This window comes from Chiloscyllium punctatum, chromosome 17, assembly GCF_047496795.1.
Source record: "Chiloscyllium punctatum isolate Juve2018m chromosome 17, sChiPun1.3, whole genome shotgun sequence".
In the NCBI taxonomy this organism is placed as follows: Eukaryota; Metazoa; Chordata; class Chondrichthyes; order Orectolobiformes; family Hemiscylliidae; genus Chiloscyllium; species Chiloscyllium punctatum.
In genome coordinates this window covers 73,077,204-73,099,901 of record NC_092755.1, presented here as the reverse complement: position 1 = coordinate 73,099,901, position 22,698 = coordinate 73,077,204, and the positions used below count along the sequence as shown (strand labels likewise).

At 41.9% G+C, this 22,698-nt stretch overlaps 1 protein-coding gene across 1 annotated transcript in view; it reads left to right on the top strand.

Moving 5' to 3' along the window:
- Positions 1 to 22,698, top strand: part of LOC140487968 (leucine-rich repeat-containing protein 43-like) — a 79,488-nt gene that overhangs the window by 13,473 nt on the left and 43,317 nt on the right. Inside the window, exons 2-7 of the mRNA XM_072587441.1 lie at positions 1,682 to 1,951; positions 2,564 to 2,674; positions 2,862 to 3,001; positions 4,669 to 4,907; positions 10,592 to 10,782; positions 17,347 to 17,482. Coding sequence (XP_072443542.1) covers positions 1,682 to 1,951; positions 2,564 to 2,674; positions 2,862 to 3,001; positions 4,669 to 4,907; positions 10,592 to 10,782; positions 17,347 to 17,482 — 1,087 coding nt within the window. The remainder of the gene's footprint in view (positions 1 to 1,681; positions 1,952 to 2,563; positions 2,675 to 2,861; positions 3,002 to 4,668; positions 4,908 to 10,591; positions 10,783 to 17,346; positions 17,483 to 22,698) is intronic.

Sequence of the window (22,698 nt, the reverse complement as noted above, 5' to 3'; positions counted from 1 at the left end):
GCATTAATTCTTTTCTCTGCAGCGAGCAGTCTTATTACTGAGGCATAAGTGGTCAGCATTAGTGCTGCACAGTGCTTCAAAGATCCTAACGCAGCAGGCGTTTCATTCATTCATCTGTTATGGACCAGGCCAGACCCCTCAAAACCTTTCAAGAAGGTAGCCCAGATCCTAGCTTTTCTCGTTGTTTTTAGCAGGTGTGAAGTGTGTATTCCAAGAGAGAATCAGCTAGTCAAACCACTTAGTGTTAAACAAAACAGAATTTACTGAGAAGATTACTGAATGAAACACAAGGAACAGAAAACAGAATACCAAATAACTTATCCTATCTGGAAACCTAACAGACTATCCCACTTAATGATGCTGTTCCAAAATACTTGTAACAATTCCCAAAACACCCTCTGGCACAAAAGGTAAAATCAAACACAAGTTCTTACAGGATTGAAGACCCAAAGAGAGGACCTGACTGAGCTTGCTTATGAATTCCAGCAGTTTTTCACACAACTGCTACAAAAAAAAACAAAGCAGAGAGAAGTGAGCTAGGAGAACTGGGCACTCCCCTTTCATTATATAAGGTTTGTAAACTTGAAAGCCTTCTGTCTGAGGCAGTATCTGTTAGCTGTAAAGAAATTGGTCCTGAAACCCATCCAAGTCAGACTTTCCGAAACCTATTTTTACGACCTTCTGAACTAAAATAAAACCCAAAGACAACATAACCTTGTTTAGTGAGCAGCTGCATCACATATCTGAGTGTGAGTGACAATTTCAAAAAGTTAGAAGAACCGGTATAGTGTCTTATAGGTGGTTTATGTTAGTACAAAAAGCTTTCAGAATTAGATGAAATATAAATGTTTCTCCTATGGCTTACTTTCTCAAACCTTACTTTCAATGATATGCAGATTTTTGTTAGATAATAAGCGGTTCATTTTCTTTCTCAGGGAATGCAAAACATTTTCTACTGTTAGTGCAATGATTCTGAAGACTGTATATCTTCATATTGTATGAGTTAGTATTGAAGATACCTGAGGGAATAGAAGTGTAATAGGTAACCTGAGAGGACATGGAGGATACATGAGCACCATAGAGGCAGCATGACAGAGTCTTATGATGGAGGCATAGAAATAGCAAAGGGAATCCAAGGAGGCATAGAGATTGTATGGAGGACAATTTGAATGGAAGGGAGTTGTGAATGGGCAAAGAAATTGAGGGATGAGGTTTAGGTGGCCTTTAAACACTGGTGGAAGGGCAGAGGTTGGCTTTCTAACCAGCTTGCCTCTGAACTCGACCTCCTTCTTACACACTCCACTGTGACCCACAGACAACCCTGGTGTGAAAAGGCAAAAATGGCATGTGAAGTCATAAGTGGGTTGAGTTTGCTGTTTGAGTTGTGAAGGTGTGCAGGTCAGATCTTGCCCAGTCCACAGGAAGATTCAGTACCAAATCTATGTTAGAGGATCCGTGTTGTAGCAGAGAAGGGAATGTTTCAAGAGCTTGTAATCATTCTGCTGGCCAAGATTATATTTATTCATTAATTCTCTTAAAAAATTCATCAAATTTTTAATGCATGTATAAAGTCAGCTCCAAGCTCTTACACATATGTAACATCCTAAACATTTACTGTAACAATATCAAGGTCAACATAAGGAATACCATGTTACAAATCTTTACTGGATTTCATTTGTAGAGCAGTTCACGGCATTCAACAAAGAAGGCTAAAAGTTTCAAATTACTGAAGGGTCATGGAGAGAAGGAAAAGATAAAGGGCAAAGATGTAAATGAGGAAGAGCCTGAGGCCTTGAAAGAGTACCTGACGTGTGAGCAATCACCGTGGAAAACAGAAAATGTGACCCCAGAGACCCAACATCTAAAGGAACTGGCAATCACTTCACCATCCCTCATAAATGAGCACTTCCTTTGTTTCTATTTACAATCCTTAAGACTTGTTAATAAGCAGGTGAGCCAAGTTATTTTATTCTGTTTATGTGGGCACTGGGAATAAATGCTTATTTTACTTTAATAAATAGCTCAAAATGGAATGAACTAATCTTTCATTGTCATCACAGCTCCAGAGAAACTGCACCGATTCCGGCAGATCTGCTGAATCTCTCCTGCACTCTCTGTGTTTATTTCAGATCTCCAGCATCCACAGTACAGTACAGCCTCAATTATCGGAACATCAATTATCTGAATTTCAGATTATCTGAACGAGATCTCAAGGTCCTGTAAAAATGGCATTAGGTTTAGGCAACTCAGCTTTCAGTTATCGGTAAAACAGCGTAATGGAGTGCATTGCCAGATAACCATGAAATGTTCAATAACCAGCGCTCATAAATTACTGCTGGTTTACAATCAGATCGATTAACCAAATGATCAATTATTCGAACAAAATGCTCCCCGTCCATCTCTTTCGGATAATTGAGGTTTTATTGTAATTTGCTTTTATTTGAGCAGCTAATAGCGAGCTTGGTTGCGGCTGCAAAGTTGTCAGACTTCTAAATATAAGTATGCAAATAATTAGCAAGAGCAACGCAGCCTCCCCAATTCAACATTTATTTTTCTTCTGTAGATCTGTGAGGTTGACAAGCAAATGTTGAAATTTCAGAATCTGGAAGAACTTATATTAAGTGTCAATAAAATCACCTTGTTAAACTCAGCAAATCTTCCGAGAAAGCTAAAGGTAAAACTGAAGAGTGGAACATTCACAAATTCTCTCTTATAATACTAATTTTGTCTGAGTGCTGTTTTTACTTTTTGTAAGCAATAGCTTTATGAACAATTATTTTGCTCTATTTGTGGAAAATGAAGTTTAACATCAGCAAGTGCCACGTTTGGAATACAGTCTTTGTTCTTTTGCCCTGTTTAAGATTCTCGAGCTCTGCTCCAATGAGATTTCCTCTTTGCAACAACTGAGCTCCAGTCCACCACCAATGTTGCAATACCTTGGGCTGTCATACAACAAGCTTTCACTGCCCTCTGACAGCAGATATCTCTCAAGCATGTTCTGGTAAATATACTAAGTCTAGTTCTGCTTGATTTGTAATATAAGGAGATGGGATGTACTACTCTTTACATATGACAGGCACAGCTTATATTGGGTTGCCATCCATTCAATGGCCTTCTGAAGAGCTGTGTGGAGAGATCAGGGGCCATATACAACAGATCTTTGTGGGCAGCTGGGGTGAAGCACTTAATGGTCTGAGATTCTGAAAGTTGGTGACATGGGTGAAAATCTTCTTGGCATTTTCATGGGTCAGGACTATTTCTGGCCCCCTTGTATTAGCAGGGCCCCCTCCAGCACATTCTTGCAGGAGCCATCCAGTTACCAGGCTCCCTCCAATTTCACTTTCCAGTTAAGCACAGTGAGTGGTTGTAGAGCTGGCCTGCGAGGGAGAGTACTAGTGGGAGGGCAGTGCAACTACAGCATTTGGGAAAGAAGAGGAAGCACCAGAACATGAGAGCAGTTTGGGAAAAGGGGCCAGAATGATCTGTCTGAATCCAACCACAGAAAATAAATGCAAACTCACCAGTAAAAAAGTTTCAGATTTTGTCTGTAAGATTTGTGTAGGTTTATTTAATGTGTGTGGTAATTGTAATGAGGTCAGCCAGGTGGACCTCATAAAAGGGGTGGCACAGTGGTTAGCACTGCTGCCTCACAGCACCAGGGTCCCAGGTTCAATTCCAGCCTCAGGCGACTGTCTGTGTGGAGTTTGCACGTTCTCACCATGTCTGCGTGGGTTTCCTCCAAGTGCTCCAGTTTCCTCTCACAGTCCAAAGATATGCAGGTCAGGTGAATTGGCCCTGCTAAATTGCCCATAGTGTTAGGTGCATTAGTCAGAGGGAAATGGGTCTGGGTGGGTTACTCTTCAGAGTCGGCGGACTATTTGGGCCGAAGGGCCTGTTTCCACACTGTAGGGAATCTAATCTAATCTAAGGTAGAAGTTGCTAACTCTCCATTTTGAGGTAAATGTACTGCTGTTAATCTGGTCTAATCAGGGAGTCTTGGCTTACAGATAAGAACAGGAGTATTGCCGATGCCTGCCCCTCTTCCACGGTTACGTTAGAGCCCGGGTGTCCTTGGAGAAGGAGCACGCGGTGTCCACCAACACCCTGGAGTTGTTCAGGGAGAGGTGGGTGCCGCAGGGAGTGGAGTGCATTATTTCCCCCTCCAACTTTATTTTGATTTAGTCCCTACCCTCCCCTTCACTGTTTTGATCACACAGCATTGCCCTTTGGTGTGAAGGGCAGTGCTTGTCACTGGCCACTTGGGTGTTTTCTTATCTTCCTGGTGGTGGAAGTTGAATAAAGATTCATGCACCTTGTGTCTCTTACTGTATCTCACACCTGCACACACACACCATGGGTGTTGGGGAAAACATAAGCACTACCGCAATTAGGCGGTAGTGTGGGGGTTAAAGAGAAAAAAAATAATAAAAAAAAGAACAGGAGTATCTGAGGTTCTGTTCACTCTAAGAGCTAGCTCTGAGGGAGCTAGATTAGTGTCAAGGACTCTTCGCATGGAAATAAAGGGTGGCTTGGTGATGGGATACCGGCCTCTGTTGAGTTATTTCAGTGTGTTCCTCGATATTTTATATATTTAAACATTTGTTAAGAGGATCTAGATATTTTCAGCATTTTCAGTACTAATACTTTCTTGATCTTTTTGTAAAATAGGCCTAATTTAATATCCCTTGACTTGGGTTTCAATGACTTTATCAATCTGCGGGATATTGTAGCTTCTCTCTCTTCCCTGCCAAACCTGAAGAACTTTATTCTCCTTGGAAATCCATTGGCTCTTTTTCCATATTACCGGGGTTTTACAATAGACATTCTGCAGAACCTTGTTTCTCTAGATGACGTTTTGATATCCCTTGATGAAAGACATCATTTTAAGGGTATTGCTTCACATCAAGGTAAGCATTTTAAGTATATGAAACCTTGATTGTAATTTTCCAAAAATTATTTAATTTGGAGAAGTATCAAAGGATTGGAAAACTGCTAATGTGACGCCCCCTATTCAAGAGAGAGGGAGGCAAAAAGTGGGTAACTCTAGGCCGATTAGCCTAATATCTATTGTTGGATTAGTATTGGAATCAATTATTGAGGATGCAATAACAGCACATTTGAAAAAATGTTATTTAATCAAGCAGAGTCAACATGGATTTATGAAAGGGAAATTGTGTCTAACTAATTTGTTAGGGTTTTCAAAGAAATCTCTACCAGACTGGATTGAGGGGAGCCAGCAGATGTGTTATATTGGGACTTCCAGAAGGTATTCGACAAGGTACCTCTCAAAATGTTAAATCATAAAATAAGAACCCACAGTGTTTAAGGTAGTATACTGGCAAGAATAGGGAATTGGCCTATTGGTAGGAAACAGCGAGTGGGGATAAAAGTTGGTGACCTGTGACCAATGGGATTTCACCAGGATCACTGTTGGGACCACAACTGTTTACAATACATTAATGACTTGGAGGAAGGAAGTGAATGTTCTGTAGCCAAGCTTGTAGACCACACAAAAGTAGGTGAAAAAGCAGGTTGTGAAAGGGATACCAACAATTTACAAAGATATTAATAGGTTAAGTAAATAGGCAAAAAGTCGGCAAATTGGAGTATTAAGTAGGAAAATGTGAAGCTGTTCATTTGGAAGGGAGAACAAAGAAACGTAATATTATTTAAATGGAGAAAAATTGCAGAAAGCTGTAACACAAAGGGACATGGGATACTTGTACATGAAACACAGAAAGCTAGCACAGTGCACCAAGTAGTCAGGAAAGCTAATGGAATGTTGACCCTTGTTTAAGGGATTGGAGTACAGGAATTGGGAAGTCTTACTGCAACTGTACAAGGTGCTGGTGAGACCACATCTGGAGTACTGTGAGCAGTTTGATCTCCTTATTTAAGGAAAGATATAATTTATTTGGAGGCAGTTCAGAGAAGGTTTACTAGGATGATCCCTGATATGGAGGGATTTTATTATGAGCAAAGACTAAACAAGTTGGAACTCTACTCACTGGAGTTTAGAAGAATGGGAGGTGACCTCATCAAAAAATATAGGATTCTTACGGGGTTTGACAAGGCAAAAGCTGAAAGAATGTTTCCCTTCATGGGAGAGTCTAGCACAGAGGGCATCATCTCAAATTAAAGGAGTCTCAATTTAAGACTGAGATGAAGAGGAATTTATTCTCTCAGGGGGTTGTGAGTGTTTGGAACTCCTTGCCACAGAAAGCTGTGAGGGCTGAGATAGATAGACTTTGATTAGTAGGGGATTCAAGGGTTATGTTGGCAGCGAAGTGGGTGTGGCAAATGATCTTATTGAATGGCGGAGCAGGCTCAATGGCCTACACCTGTTCCTATTTCTTATCGTTGCATGGTCTAATGAGTCAGTGGCTGCAGCTCTAACTCTGTTTATCTGCTTCTTCCTGAAATTGTTGGCTATCTTCACTTTCAGTGTGAAAGGCAGAGAGTTGTGCGCAAGAGAGGTGGAATGAGCATGGAGAATAGATAGGAAACATTGAGAAGGATAACTATGAGGAATGGGTACAAAGGAGCAATAGATTGCAGTTGAGTGTGAGCATTGAATTCCGTGATTAGATTTAAGAAGGAAGCTGGAGAGAAAGGAACAAGCAAGACAGACGGGGAGACCATTCACCTTGCTTGACATAATGAGGTCATTGATTCTTTATGGGCATTGAGTCAAATACTGGTGACCACACTGCTGCTGCTTAAAGCCCACAATCCTTTCAGCCAAGTCTGATTTGTGAGGCTGGCAAAGTTCAGGGTCAAGATCAAGAACTTGGAATGGTAAGAGATGGCAGAGGAAGGAGGGGGCTTATTTTGCCTGGGCATTTGTTAGTTCATCTCAGCAAGAATTCCTTCAGTCATTCAGATACCTGTCAGAGTTCCTTTAAATGGAGCCTTTATTTACAAATCCAAAGGATGGTCCCAGCTACCAGCTTCCCTGATTGTTCGTGGTACCTGGGAGAGGGATGCTAGGGCCATGGCTCAATAAAGCCATTCCTGCAGGAGGTAACTCGAGAAAATTCTGCCCAAGGATCTGCACAGATGAGGTAGGACACACATTTATATCACAATGAGGCTTAAAAGGTCTATTCAGCAACTGTCCACAGGAGAGAGTCATAGAGTCATAGAGATGTACAGCACAGAAACAGATCCTTCGGTCCAACTCATCCATGCTGACCAACTATCCCAACTCAATCTAGTCCCACCTGCCAGCACCCGGCCCACATCCCTCCAAGCCCTTCCTATTCATATACTAGATGCCTTTTAAATGTTGCAATTGTACCAGCCTCCACCACTTCCTCTGGCAGCTCATTCCATACACGTACCACCTCTGCGTTGCCCCTGAGGTCTCTTTAATATCTTTCCCCTCTCACCCTAAACCTATGCCCTCTACTTCTGACTCCCCCCACCCCAGGGAAAAGACTTCGTCTGTTTATCCTATCCGTGCCCCTCATGATTTTATAAACCTCTATAAAGTCACCTCTCAACCTCCGACGCCCCAGGGAAAACATCCCCAGCCTATTCAGCCTGTCCCTATAGCTCAAACATGGTATCATCCTTGTAAATCTTTTCTGAACCCTTTCAAGTTTCACAACATCTTTCAAATAGGAAGGAGACCAGAATTGCATGGAATATTCCAACAGTGGCCTAACCAATGTCCTGTACAGCTGCAACGTGACCTCCCAACTCCTGTACTCAATACTCTGACCAATAAAGGAAATCATACCAAACGCCTTCTTCACTATCCTATCTACCTGCGACTCCACTTTCAAGGAGCTAGGAACCTGCACTCCAAGGTCTCTTTGTTCAGCAACACTCCCTAGGCCCTTACTGTTAAGTATATAAGTTCTGCTGAGATTTGCTTTCCCAAAATGCAGCACCTCACATTTATTTAAATTAAACTCCACCTGCACTTCTCAGCCCATTGGCCCATCTGATCAAGACCCTGTTGTAATCTGAAGTAACCCTCTTCGCTGTCCACTACACCTCCAATTTTGGTGTCATCTGCAAACTTATTAACTAGACCTCTTGCACGGACATCCAAATCCTTAATACAAATGATGAAAAGTAGTGGACCCAGCACCGATCCTTGTGGCATTCCACTGGTCAGAGGCCTCCAGTCTGAAAAACAACTCTCCACCACCACCCTCTGTCTTCTACCTTTGAGTCAGCTCTGTATCCAAATGGCTAGTTCTCCCTGTATGCCATGAAATCTAACCTTGCTAATCAGTCTCCCATGGGGAACCTTGTCAAATGCTTTACAAAAGTCCATATAGATCACATCTACCACCCTGTCCTCATCATTCCTCTTTGTTACTTCTTCAAAAAACTTAATCAAGTTTGTGAGACATGATTTCCCATGCACAAAGCCATGATGACTATCCCTAATCAGTCCTTGCCTTTCCAAATACATGTACATCCTGTCCCTCAGGATTCCCTCCAACAACTTGCCCACCACCGATGTCAAGCTCACCATCTATAGTACCTTGGCTTGTCCTTATCACCTTTCTTAAAGAGGTGGCACTACATTAGCCAACCTCCAATTTCTGGCACCTCACCTATGACTATCGATGATATAAATATCTCAGTAAGAGGCCCAGCAATCATTCCCCTAGCTTCCCACAGAGTTCTAGGGTATATCTGATCAGGTCCTGGGAATGTATCTACTTTTCTGCATTTCAAGACACCCTGCACCACTACCTCTGTAATCTGGACATTTTTCAAGATGTCACCATCTATTTCCCCACATTCTATATCTTCCATGACCCTTTCCACAGTAAATACTGATGCAAAATACTCATTTAGTATCTCCCCCATCTCCTGCGGCTCTAAACAAAACCGCCTTGCTGATCTTTGAGTGGCCCTATTTTCTCCCTAGTTACCCTTTTGTCCTTAATGTATTTGTAAGAACTCTTTGGATTCTCCTTAACTCTACTTGCCAACACTATCACATGTCCCCTTTTTGCCCTCCTGATTTCCCTCTTAAGTTTACTCCTACTGCCTTTATACTCTTCTAAGGATTCACTCAGTCTCTCCTCTCTATACCTGACATTTGCTTCCTTCTTTTTCTTAACCAAACCCTCAATTTCTTTAGTCATCCAGCATTCCCTATAACCTACCAGCCTTCCCTTTCACCCTGATAGGAATATACTTTCTCTGGATTCTCGTTATCTCAGTTCTGAAGGCTTCCCATTTTCCAGCCGTCCCTTTACCTGTGAACATCTGCCCCCAATCAACTTTTGAAATTTCTTGCCTAATATCTTCAAAATTGGCCTGTCTCTAATTTAGAACTTCAACTTTTAGTTCTCGTCTATCCTTTTCCATCACTATTTTAAAACTAATAAAATTATGGTCGCTGGCTCCAAAGTGCTCCCCCACTGACACCTCAGTCACCTGCCCTGCCTTATTTCCCAAGAGTAGATCAAGTTTTGCATCTTCTCTAGTAGGTACATCCACATACTGAACCAGAAAATTTTCTTGTACACACTTAACAAATTCCTCTCCATCTGAACCCTTAACACTATGGCAGCCCCAGTTTATGTTTGGAAAGTTAAAATCCCCTACCATAACCATCCTATTATTCTTAGAGATAACTGAGATCTTCTTACAAATTTGTTTCTCAATTTCACTCTGACTATTAGGGGATCTATAATACAATTCTAATAAGGTGGTTATTCCTTTCTTATTCCTCAGTTCCACCCAAATAACTTCCCTGGATGTATTTCTGGAAATATCTTCCCTCATTACAGCTGTAATGCTATCCCTTGTCAAAAATGCCACTCCCCCTCCTCTCTTGTCTCACTTTCTGTCCTTTGCGTAGCATTTGTATCCTTGAATATTAAGTTGCCAGTCCAACCCATCCCTGAGCCATGTTTCTTTAATTGCTATGATATCCCAGTCCCATGTTCCTAACCATGCCCAGAGTTCATCTGCCTTCCATGTTAGGCCTCTTGCATTGAAATAAATGCAGTTTAATTTATCAGTCCTGCCTTGTTCTCTGCTTTGTCCCTGCCTGCCCTGACGAGAAAGGAGAAGCTCATTTATTGCACATAACAACCCTGTTAAATCAGTATCAGAGCACATATTCATTACAAGGTTGGTTACATGAAGTATCACAGATTAAATAAAACTCAAGGCTAAAAGAAAAATATGAGAGACTGAAACTGCCAGATTACATCCTGAGACGTTAATTATTTTTATGCTGCTACTGTATATAAATGTACTGTATATGCAAGTATTTGAAATGCTCAACAGTTCAATTTTCATCTGAACAAACGAAACAAATTGATATTTTTGTTATAGCATTTGGATCAAATCCAAATGTAGTTGCATTAGAAAAATTAATCTACATTTATTCCTTCATGTGCTATTAGGGTCGCTGGCCCCAAAGTGCTCCCCCAATGATACCTCAGTCACCTGAGAATTATTCAGTTTTACTTCTCTAATTCATTCAACCATTTGTTTTAATTTGTGGTTTTTACAATAATGTAAGGTATAGTGAGTTCAGTCTTTAAACTGGGAAAATGCATTTTATTTCAATTTTTTTTTCCAACTGTTGTGTGTCTTACTTCAGATTTTATTGCTCCTGAAACCAAGGTAACAATAGAAATTGGAAAAGTTACAGGTATTCCCAACCCCATCGACCCTCTGGATCATCCACCAGAATTTCCAGTTGTCAATAACAATTACTTTGTGACCTATGAGTTCCTGGGAAGTCCCAAAAGTGCTGACAAAGTAAATGAACCAGGCAAAGAAGAAAACAAGGTGAGTGACAGACTGCTGCTTTGGAGGGACCAAATATCTCCTTCAATTTTTATCTGTTCTTTTTGAATTCTAGATAAGGTGTCCAGAAGAACAGTTTGGTTTCCATCCACTGTCATATTCAAACGAGAGGGCATAGGTATAGAGTGAGAGGAGAAAGATTTAAAAGGGACGTAAGGGGCAACTTTTTGATGCAGAGTGGTGCGTGTATGGAATGAGCTGCCAGAGGAAGTGGTGGAGGCTGGTTCAATTACAATATTTAAAAGGCATCTGGATGGGTAAATGAATAGGAAGGGTTTAGAGAGATATGGCCAGGTCCTGGCAAATGGGACTAGATAATTTTAGGATATTTGGTCGGCATGGATGAGTTAGATTGAAGAGCTTGTTTCCATGCTGTACATCTTTATGACTCTGACTCTATATTGACTGAAGGTAATAATGGTCTCATATAAAATACTGAGAATAAAGAACTATATTAAATAAAACAAAAACAAAAATTGCTGGATATGCTCAGTAGGTCTGACAGCATCTGTGGTGAGAAAGCAGAGTTAAATTTTCAAGATCAGTGACCCTTCTCGAAGTTTCAGTAATTTCTGGTTTTGTTTCAGACTTCCAGCAACCACACCTCTTTGTTTTATAACTAGGTTGAATGTATTGCAGTAAAAATTGTAATCTTGGTCAAATTTAGGACACTGTTCTTGGCAAGATTCAATTAATTGTATGTATATCCCATTAATTTCTTGTTCTAGTAGTGCAGATGTATACAGAAAAATTTTACAATTACATAGTACCTTTTATAATCTGAGTACCACTTAAACACTTTTGCCTTTAATTGTTGTTGGAGGGAAACGTGGAGGTATTCCTATGCATCCACTGTCCTTAGTCTTTTAGGTGATAAAAGTTCCACCCTCGTCAGGGAATCTTGGTAAGTTGCTGCATTGCATTTTGAGATGTTACACATAGCTACCACTGTGTGCTGGTTGAATGTTTAATGCAGAGGATAGGATCAAGTAATCAATTCGGCTGCTTTGCCTTGAATTGTATTTAGCTCCTTCTGTGTTTTTGGAGTTGCATTCATCAGACAAATAGAGAGTGTTCTTTCACATTCCTGGAATGCCTTATAATTGATAAATAGACTTTGGGAAGCCAGGAAATGACAGCAATCCCAGAATTGTCACAGAATTCCCAGCCTCTGACCTGCTGTTGTAGCTATGATTGTCCAGCTCAGTCTTGCAGTATGTAGGCACACACACTGTTCCTGAGGATTTGTGAATATTACTGAAAATTGTGCAATCATCAGTTAACATCCCCACCCCTGACCTTATGGCGGAAGGATTGATGATGTAGCTGAATGTGGTTAGCCCTAGGATATTATGAGGAATTCCTGCAATGATTTCACTGATTGGAAATGATTGGCCTGTGACAAACAGGCCCATCTTACTTTGTACCAGATTTGACTCTCTCCAGTGGAGAGATTTACCCATGATTCCCATTGGCTTCAGTTTTGTTTGGGCATTTTGATGCCACACTCAGTCAAATGATGCCTTGATACCATTGCTTCACTTTTGGAATTCATGTTTCTGCCAAGATTGTAATGAGGTTTGGAATTGAATGACCCAGACAGAACACAATATGAGCATTGGTGGGCAGGTCACTCATGAATTAATGCTGCTTGCTTACACTGCGGATGACACTTCCCATCACTTTTCCAATGATTGAGAGTTAACTATTGGTAATCTACTGAGTTGAGATTTGTCCTGTTTTTAATGGACTGAATATGCTTGAGCAATTTTCTATATTGTTGGCAGATGCCAGATTTTAAATCCATTTTGGCAGCCTTGGTTGCAAAAGGAGTGTTGGCCTTAGACACCACAAAAACTTCTTCATTAAATAGTACCTTCACAAGCTCCAAAATCTACTTGATCTCATCCTCGTCAATTTACCTTTCGCAGATGTATCAATCCGTGATTGTATCAATAGGAGTGACCACCATGCAGACTTGTGCAGACAAAATCCTGGTTTCACATTGAGGATACCCTCCATTGTGCTGGGTGGCACTACCACCAGCACACTTGGGAGAGATCTAACATTTCAAAACTGGGCAACCATGGCATGCTGTGAGCCCATCAGCAGCAGAATTGTATTCAACTACAATTCTCATCTGGTATATCCCCCATTCAACCATTCCCATTGAGCCAGAGGATTAGCCCCAGTTCAATGAGGAATGCAGGAGGGCAAGCCAGGAGCAGCACTAGTCTTACCTAAAAATGAGATGTCAACCTGGTGAAGCTCCAGCACACAACTGCTTGCATTCTACAGCAGAAGCAGTGGGCATTAGATGAGGTGGAATGACCTCACCACCAACAGATCACACTGAAGCTTTCCAGCCCTGCAATATCTAGGCATGAATGATGGTGAACAATTGAACAGCTAAAAATGGGAGATGGCTCCACAATGGCCATTCTCAATGATAGGGGAAGGTCGATACATCAATGCAACAGTCAAGGTTGTAGAATTTACATCCATCTACAGCCAGAAGCAAATACTTCATCACGGCCTCCTCCAGAGGTCTCCATCATCACAGATATCAGTATCCGGCCAATTCAATTCACTCCATGTAATGCCAAGGAATGGCAGAAGGTACTGGATACTGTAAAGGTTATGGGCTCTGACAAATTCTGGCTGAAGACTTTTGCTCCAGAACCAGCCACTCCTCTAGGCAGTCGAGTTAGAACATTAAATAAACCCAAACAAAACTGAAATCCATGGTCATCGAGGGAAACCCTCCAATGGTTGGAGTCGTACCCAGTAAAAATGAAAATGTCGTGGTGTTGGAGGTCAGTCATCTCAGCTCCAGGACATCTCAAGTTAGTCAGGGCAGTGTCCTAGGTCCAAACATCTTCAGCTGCTTCACCAATGACATCCATCATGAGGTCAAGGTGGGGTAGTTCACTGATGATTCAGCACCATTGGGTACTCCTCAGAACTGAAGGAGTTTGTGTCCAAATCAGCATGAGCTGGACAACATCCAGACTTAGTGGTAAGTAATATTTGTGCCACAGATATCCCAAACAACAGTGAGCTCCAGCAAGATAATCTAACCATTGTTCTGTGACTTTCAATACCATTATCATTACTGAATACCACACCATCAACATCCTAGGTGGTGATCATTGACCAGAAACTGAACTGGACTAGCCATATAAATGTTACAGCTACAAGAGCAGGTCAGATGCTAGGAATCCTGCAGCTAGTAACTCACCGCCTAAGTCTCCAAAGCCTGGCCCACCATCTAGAAGGCACAAGTCAGCAGTGTGATGGGATATTCTCCACTAGCCTGGAGGAGAGCATCTCTAGCATACTGAAACCCTGACACTATCCAGGACAAAGTAGCTCAGATGAGTGACATCCTATCCACCATTGGTGGCCATCCACTCTCTCCACCACTGCTCAGTAGCAGGAGTATGAACAGGCCACAAGGTGTAATCTAGCAATTTTCCACAGCTCCTTGGACAGCAGCTTCGAAACCCACAATCTCTACCAACTGAAAGGACAAGGGCAGCAGATGCATGGGGAACACCATCATCTCCAAGTTCCCCTCCTAGTCACACATCATCCTGAATTGGAAATGCATCACTGGATGCTGGAACTCCCTTCCTTGTGGATGTGTCAATGCCAAATGAACTGCAGTCGTTCAGGAAGCAGCTCACTAGCATTTTCTCCAGGGCAATTAGTAACGTGCAATAAAGGTTGACCAGCCAGTACCGCCCCCATCCCATTAGAAAATGAAAAGAAAGGCTCCAAACCACTCCTCCCTCCTTCAAATCTTCTCCCCTCTCCTCAAAAGAACCCTCTCATAGCCCCTATGCTCTGACAAACTATAATCTTATCTCATCTCCTTCCCCGTGCCAGTCCTTGAATATGTTATCAGCTCCCATATCTGCACTCACTTCGTTTGAATTCCTCCAATCAGTTTCCTCTCCCAAATAATATTCTAAACAATTCTTACTAAGGTCACCCTTGATGTCCTCATTTTCTGTGACAAATGTTATCTATCACAGCCCATTTTCCTCAATCTGTCTCCAGCATTTGATATATTTGACTCTGACATTGTGTTCCAATTAACAATTAGGCAGAAAGATGCCTGTTTGCTGTTCTAATCACAAACTCCATTCTCAAGCCACCCCTCCATCCCTTTCCCTAGCAAGTGTCTGAAACTAAGTCAAGCTGGTTGTAACTTTGGTGCTGAATATGCTCTAAAATGAGCTTCCAACTAAAGGTCTGTACCATCACTAACAATTTCCATCTTTCTAACATCTTACAACGTTGATATGGTTGGTTTGTTTGCTGCTTAAACTCTCATCGGTGCCCTTTTTTTAATTCTAAATTTGCTATCTCACAAACTTGATTGAGTTTTTTGAGGAAGTAACAAAGAGGATTGATGAGGGCAGAGCAGTAGATGTGTTCTATATGGACTTCAGTAAGGCATTCGACAAGGTTCCCCATGGGAGACTGATTAGCAAGGTTAGATCTCATTGAATACAGGGAGAAGTAGCCATTTGGATACAGAACTGACTCAAAGGTAGAAGACAGAGGGTGGTGGTGGAGGGTTGTTTTTCAGACTGGAGGCCTGTGACCAGTGGAGTGCCACAAGGATCGGTGCTGGGTCCTCTACCTTTTGTCGTTTGGATGCGAGCATAAGAGGTACAGTTAGTAAGTCTGCAGATGACACCAAAATTGGAGATATAGTGGACAGCGAAGAAGGTTACCTCAGATTACAACAGGATCTTGACCAGATGGGCCAATGGGCTGAGAAGTGGCAGATGGAGTTTAATTCAGATAAATGCGAGGTGCTGCATTTTGGGAAAACAAATCTTAGCAGGACTTATACACTTAATGGTAAGGTCCTAGGGAGTGTTGCTGAACAAAGAGACCTTAGTATGCAGGTTCATAGCTCCTTGAAAGTGGAGTCGCAGGTAGATAGAATAGTGAGGAAGGCGTTTGGTATGCTTTCCTTTATTGGTCAGAGTAATGAGTACAGGAGTTGGGAGGTCATGTTGCAGCTGTACAGGACATTGGTTAGGCCACTGTTGGAATATTGCATGTAATTCTGGTCTCCTTCCTATTGGAAAGATGTTGTCAAACCTGAAAGGGTTCAGAAAAGATTTACAAGGATGTTGCTAGGGTTGGAGGATTTGAGCTATAGGGAGAGTCTGAACAGGCTGGGGCTGTTTTCCCTGGAGCATCGGAGGCTGAGGGGTGACCTTATAGAGTTTTACAAAATAATGAGGGGCATGGATAGGATAAATAGACAAAGTATTTTCCCTGGGGTCGGGGAATCCAGAACTAGAGGGCATAGGTTTAGGGTGAGAGGGGAAAGATATAAAAGAGACATAAGGAGCAACTTTTTCACGCAGAGGGTGGTATTTGTATGGAATGAGCTGCCAGTGGTGGAGGCTGGTACAATTGCAACATTTAAGAGGCATTTGGATGGGTATATGAATAGGAAGGGTTTGGAGAGATATGGACCGGGTGCTGGCAAGTGGGACTAGATTGGGTTTGGTTATCTGGTCGGCAGAGACAGGTTGGACCGAAGGGTCTGTTTCCATGCTGTACATCTCTATGACTCTATGACTCTAATTTCTGGCTTGCTATGATTCTATTTTCTCGAAACAAAAGGTCAATCTAAACGCTGTGACCAATGGCCCTAATTCGGCCAGCATTTATTTCCCAACCCTTAACCACCCTCAGAAGGTGGTTAAGAGTCAACCACATTGTTGTAGCACTGGAATCACATGTAGGCCAGACCAGGCAAGGGTAGCAGTTTCCATCCTTAAAGGACATTACTGACCCAGATGCCAACAAACTGCAATGGTTTCATGGTCACCACTGGACTATTATTTTGAGAATTTTAATTCCACCATCTGCCGTGGCAGGATTTGACCCCAGATCCTAGAACATTACCTGGGTCTCTGGATTAATAGCCCAGTAATAATACCATTCGACCATCACCTCCCTATTATGATATGTCGAGAAAGGTATTTCCATGATTAAAATGCGTGTCAATTATTTCTTCGTTTGTTTACAACATTTGACAAAATTTCCCCTAATTAATTCACATCATCATATCACTCATGTCTGATGAAACCATTGTGGAAATGAAGCGCAAAAGGAGAGTTGCAAGCTGCCTGTTGATGAAGACAGGAACATTTTCGCCTCTTGAGTATGAAACATTTGAGACTCCCATTGGCTGCCATTGAATCTCAGTTTCTCCACAAAGAAAAATGATCTTGATTGAGATTATGGAACCAAAATTAAAAGTCTTTCGCTCAATTACGGGAGTTCAAAAATGCTTCAATGAGCAACAGCTTTCTACTTTGTAACTGAAGTATAAATAATTTCAAAGATGGAAATTTATTAACAATGTATCTCTTTCAAAAGACAGTACAAAAGAATGATGACCGAGACAGAAGAGTTGTAATTTGTGTTTACAGTGCATCTAGATGGTTAGCTTCTCCCTTTCATTTTCAAATTAATGTTAACATTTTTGTAAAATATTTTCTGTAGGATATGGAACGTGAAAAGTCCTCCAATGCTAAATTAAGTGAGAAAGACTCACCTTCATCTCAAGCACTCCTTGATACAGTTCTTGATAATACTGGCATTAATAGTGCTCCCAGTGACAATGAGGAAAACTGGCGTGGTAAAATAAACCTTGTTATAATACAGAAAGATTTAATCCATGTCTTGGTGGTCATTTTATTTAAATATTGTACTTTGGTGTTATTTAAGGAATAGTGTCTTCGAAAAACCAGAAATGTTATGCATCGCTTGAGTCACTCAGGGAGCTGGCTGCAAATCAGGCCGGACCCTTCCACAGCCCCTGCCCCAGTGCCCTGTCAACCCCACCCTGCACTTCTGTAATATTCAGCGTGATGATGAGTCAGCAATCTAATGTGATCACATCATTTTTCCAACATTACAGTAGGTAAGCGGGTGGTGGAATTGGAAGTCAAAATTCATTTTTCAGCACCAAATGACAAACAATTGACCTTCGTTGAAAATCCAATTGAAACCCAATATTGCCGCCTCCATCCTTTTGTTAGGCACACAAGAAAACCTCTTGCAATAAGTTGGCCCAGTATGAGGTGATGGCACAAAGGCAGATAAAATAGGCCTCCAACTGGGACCATGGCTACTCAAGGCACTGGCATCTCCTGGTGAAGCTGGCACCTGATGGATGCTGTTAGATTTTTGTTTTTAAGGTGCCTTAACAAATAAAGAGAATGAGAGGGCTAGGAGGGGGTCTCTAAATTATTGTTAGTCTGATTCACAGCCTAACCCTCTCCTTCCAGATGTCCAAAATTAAACATCTATTTACTGCTGAGCCCCCACGTTGCCAGGGCTGGTTGGCCTCTGTCCGGTACACTGTCGGATATTTGACATGTTGAGATGGTGGGTGCAAGAACAAACAGGCCACTCACTTCCTGTTCCACCTCCCTCACCTGCCAGAAGTTGTAAAATCCAGACCATTACTGTCACCTTTTAGTACAAAGCTGCAAAGCTTCTTTACAAGGAACTGTCGCATGACAACTGTACCATATAAACAGTCTGTTCAACCCATCCAATTCACGCCAACATTCAACTCCTCTTGAGTTTCTTTACACCCTGCTATATCCAGTGATGTCAGCATTCCTCTTTATTCCTTTTCTTGTTATATGTTTATCCAGCTTCACTTTCAATGTAGTAACTTTGTGATGAATTACGTATTTCAATTGACAGAAATTTACAGTGCAGACGGCCATTTGATCCATAGTGTCTGTACTGGCAATGTTACAGATTTTCTTTTCTCAAAAGCCAAGTTATGGTTCAGCCTTTGTATACTCTTGTTTTTTGTTCTATGTGTATTAAAATTTAAGTTAGTTAAAAATCACACAACACCAGGTTATAGTCCAACAGGTTTATTCGGAAGTGTAAGCTTTCAGAGCATGCTCCTTCGTCAGGCACCTTAAAAACAAGCTAAGCTACCTTGGCTTAGGTAGGAGCCAAGTTAAAAAGTAGAATCTCAGAGGTAGTAGTCTCAAGACTGCTACAAGTGCCACATGCTAGTCAGATTAGAAATAAAACAATAAGCAGGATTAATGCATGGCTTGAGAGATGGTGCAGGAGGGAGGGGTTCAGATTTTTGGGACATTGGGACCAGTTCTGGGGGAGGTGGGACTATTAAAAACTGGATGGTCTACGCCTGGGCCAGACTGGAACCAATATCCTAGGGGGTGTTTTTGCTAATGCTGTTGGGGAGGGTTAAACTAATGTGGCAGGGGGATGGGAACCAAATGAGGAGGTTAGTGGACAGTAAGGAGATAGTAACTAAAGCCTGTAAGGAACTAGATATTGAGGTCAGCTTGACTAAGGGAAAGAGTAGGTAGGGAGCGGATGATGAATGCAAAAGGACAGGTGGTCTGAGATGCATTTGTTTTATTGTGAGAAGTGTAGTAGGTAAGGCAGATGAATTTAGGGCTTGGATTGGTACCTGGGAGTATGATCTTTTTGCTATTACTGAGACTTGGTTGAGGGAAGGGTATGATTTGCATATAAATATCCCAGGATATAGATGCTTCAGGCAGGATAGAGTAGGAGGTAAAAAGGGTGGAGGAGTTGCATTACTGGTCAGAGACGATATCACAGCTGTACTGGAGGACGACACTATGGAGGACTTGAGCAGTGAGGCCATATGGACAGAGCTCAGAAATAGGAACAGAGTTGGGGGCCTCCCAACAGTGAGCATGAAATAGAGGTACAAATATGTAGACAGATTATGAAAAGATGTAAGAGTAACAGGGTGGTGGTGATAGGAGATTTTAAATTTCTCAACATTGACTGGGATTCACTTAGTTTTAGAGGTCTAAATGGAGTAGAATTTGTAAGGGTTTTATAGAGCAGTATGTAAATAGTCCAATTCAGGAAGGGGCCATACTGGACCTGGTATTGGGGAATGAGCCCGGCCATGTGGTTGAAGTTTCAATAGGGGATTACTTTGGGAATAGTGATCACAATTCCATAAGTTTTAGAATATTCCTGGACAAAGACATGAGTGGTCCTAAGGGAAGAGTGCTAAATTGAGGGAAAGCCAACGATAGCAAAATTTGGCAGGAGCTGGGTAATGTGGATTGGGAGCAGCTGTTTGAAGGTAAATCCACATTTGATATGTGGGAGGCTTTTAAAGAGAGGTTGATTAGAGTGCAAGACAGACATGTCCCTTTGAAAATGAGGGATAGAAATGGAAAGATTAGGGAACCATGGATGACAGGTGAAATTGTGAGACTAGCTAAGAGGAAAAAGGAAGCATACATAAGGTCTAGGTGCCTGAAAACAGATGACGTTTTGGAAGAATATCAGGAAAATCGGACCAATCTGAAACGAGGAATTAAGAGGGCTAAGACGGGTCACAAAATATCTTCAGCAAACAGGATAAAGGAAAATCCCATAGCCTTTTTTTATATATAAAGAGCAAGAGGGTAACTAAAGAAAGGGTTGGCCCACTCAAGGACAAAGGAGGAAAGTTATGCTGGGATCAGAGAAAATGGTTGAGATTCTTAATGAGTACTGTGTATCAGTATTCACTGAGGAGAGGGACATGACGGATGTTGAGGTTAGGGACAGATGTTTGATTACACTAGGTCAAGTCGGCATAAGGAGGGAGGATGTGTTAGGTACTCTAAAAGGCATTTAGGTAGTCAAGTCCCCAAGTCTGGATGGGATCTATCCCAGGTTACTTAGGAAGCGAGAGAGGAAATAAATGGGTCCTTAACAGATATCTTTGCAGCATCCTTGAACATGAGCGAGGTCCTGGAGGACTGGAGAATTGATAATTTTGTCCCCTTGTTTAAGAAAGGTGGCAGGGATAATCCATACAATTATAGACTGGTGAACCTGACATCAGTGTTAGGGAAGCTGCTGGAGAAGATACTGATGAATAGGATCTATTTACAATTGGAAGAAAATGGGCTTTTCAATGATAGGCAATAAGGTTTTGTATAGGGAAGGTCATGTCTTGCCAACTTAATAGAATTCTTTGAGGAAGTGACAAAGTTGATTGATGGGGGAAGGGCTATAAATGTCATATACATGGACTTCAGTAAGGTGTTTGATAAAGTTCCCTATGGTAGGCTGATGGAGAAAATGAAGTCGCATCGGATCCAGGGTGTACTAGCTAGATGGATAGAGAACTGACTGGGCAGCAGGAGACAGAGTAGTAGTGGAAGGGAGTTTCTCAAAATAGAGAACTGTCACTAGTGGTGTTCCACAGGGATCTGTGTTGGGACCACTGTTGCCTGTGATATACATAAATGATCTGGAGGAAGGTATAGGTGGTCTGATTAACAAGTTTGCAGATGACACTAAGATTGGTGGAGTAACAGAAAGTGAAGAGGACTATCAGAGAATGCAGCAAAATATAGATAGATTGGGGAATTGGGCAGAGAAATGGCAGATGGAGTTTAATCTGGGAAAAATGTAAGGTGATGCATTTTGGAAGATCCAGTTCAAGAGCGAACTATATGGTAAATGGAAAAGCCCTGGGGAAAATTGATATAAAAAGAGATCTGGGTGTTCAGGTCCATTGTACCCTGAAGGTGGCAATGCAGGTCAATAGAGTGGTCAAGAAGGCATATGGCATGCTTTCCTTCATTGGACGGGATATTGAGTACAAGAATTGGCAGGTCATGTTACAGTTGTGCAGGACATTTGTTCGGCTACATTTGGAATACTGCGTACAGTTCTGGTTGCCATATTACCAGAAGAATGCGGATGCTTTGGAGAGGGTGCAGAGGTGGTTCACCAGGATGTTGCCCCTGGTATGGAGGGCACTAGCTATGAAGAGAAAAGGATTATTTTCATTAGAAAGATAGAAATTGAGAGGGAGCCTGATTGATGTCGACAAAATCATCAGAGGTATAGACTGGGTGGATAGCAAGAAGCTTTTTCCTAGAATGAGGGACTCAATTACTAGGGGTCATGAGTTCAAGATGAGGGGAAAATGTTTAAGGGCGACATGTATGGAAAGTTCTTTATGCAGAGGGTGGTGGATGCCTGGAAATGTGTTGCCAGTGGGGGTGTCAGAAGTAGGCATGATAGTGTCACTTAAGCTGTATCTAGACAGATACATGAATGAGCAGGGAACAGAGGGATACAGATCCTTAGAAAATAGGTGACAGTTTTAGATAGAGGACTCTAGATTGGCACAGACTTGGTGGGGAGGGGTGTTGGGGGGGAGGTGTTGGGGGGGGAGGTGGGGGGGGTGGCGAAGGGCCTGATCCTGTGCTGTAATTTTCTTTGTTCTTTGTAGAAGAAAGCTAACTTGGGTTCTGATTGAAGTTTTTAAAATCATGAGGGGTTTGGATAGAAAAAGTGATTCTGCCTGTAAAAGCATCAAGAACAAAAGGGCACAAATTTGAAGTAATTCTTTTAAAAAAACCAAATGTGATGTGAGAAAAAAACATTTTTTGCAAAACATTATGCACTTAATGGTAAGATCCTAGACAGTGTTGCTGAACAAAGAGACCTTGGGCTGCAGGTTCATAGCTCCTTGAAAGTGGAGTCGCAGGTAGATAGGATAGTGAAGAAGGCGTTTGGTATGCTTTCCTTTATTGGTCAGAGTATTGGGTACAGGAGTCGGGAGGTCATGTTGCAACTGTACAGGACATTGGTTAGGCCACTGTTGGAATATTCCATGCAATTCTGGTCTCCTTCCTATCGGAAAGATGTTGTGAAACTTGAAAGGGTTCAGAAACGAATTACAAGAATGTTGCCAGGGTTGGAGGATTTGAGCTACAGGGAGAGGCTGAACAGGCTGGGGCTGTTTTCCCTGGAGCATTGGAGGCTGAGGGGTGACCTTATAGAGTTTTACAAAATTATGAG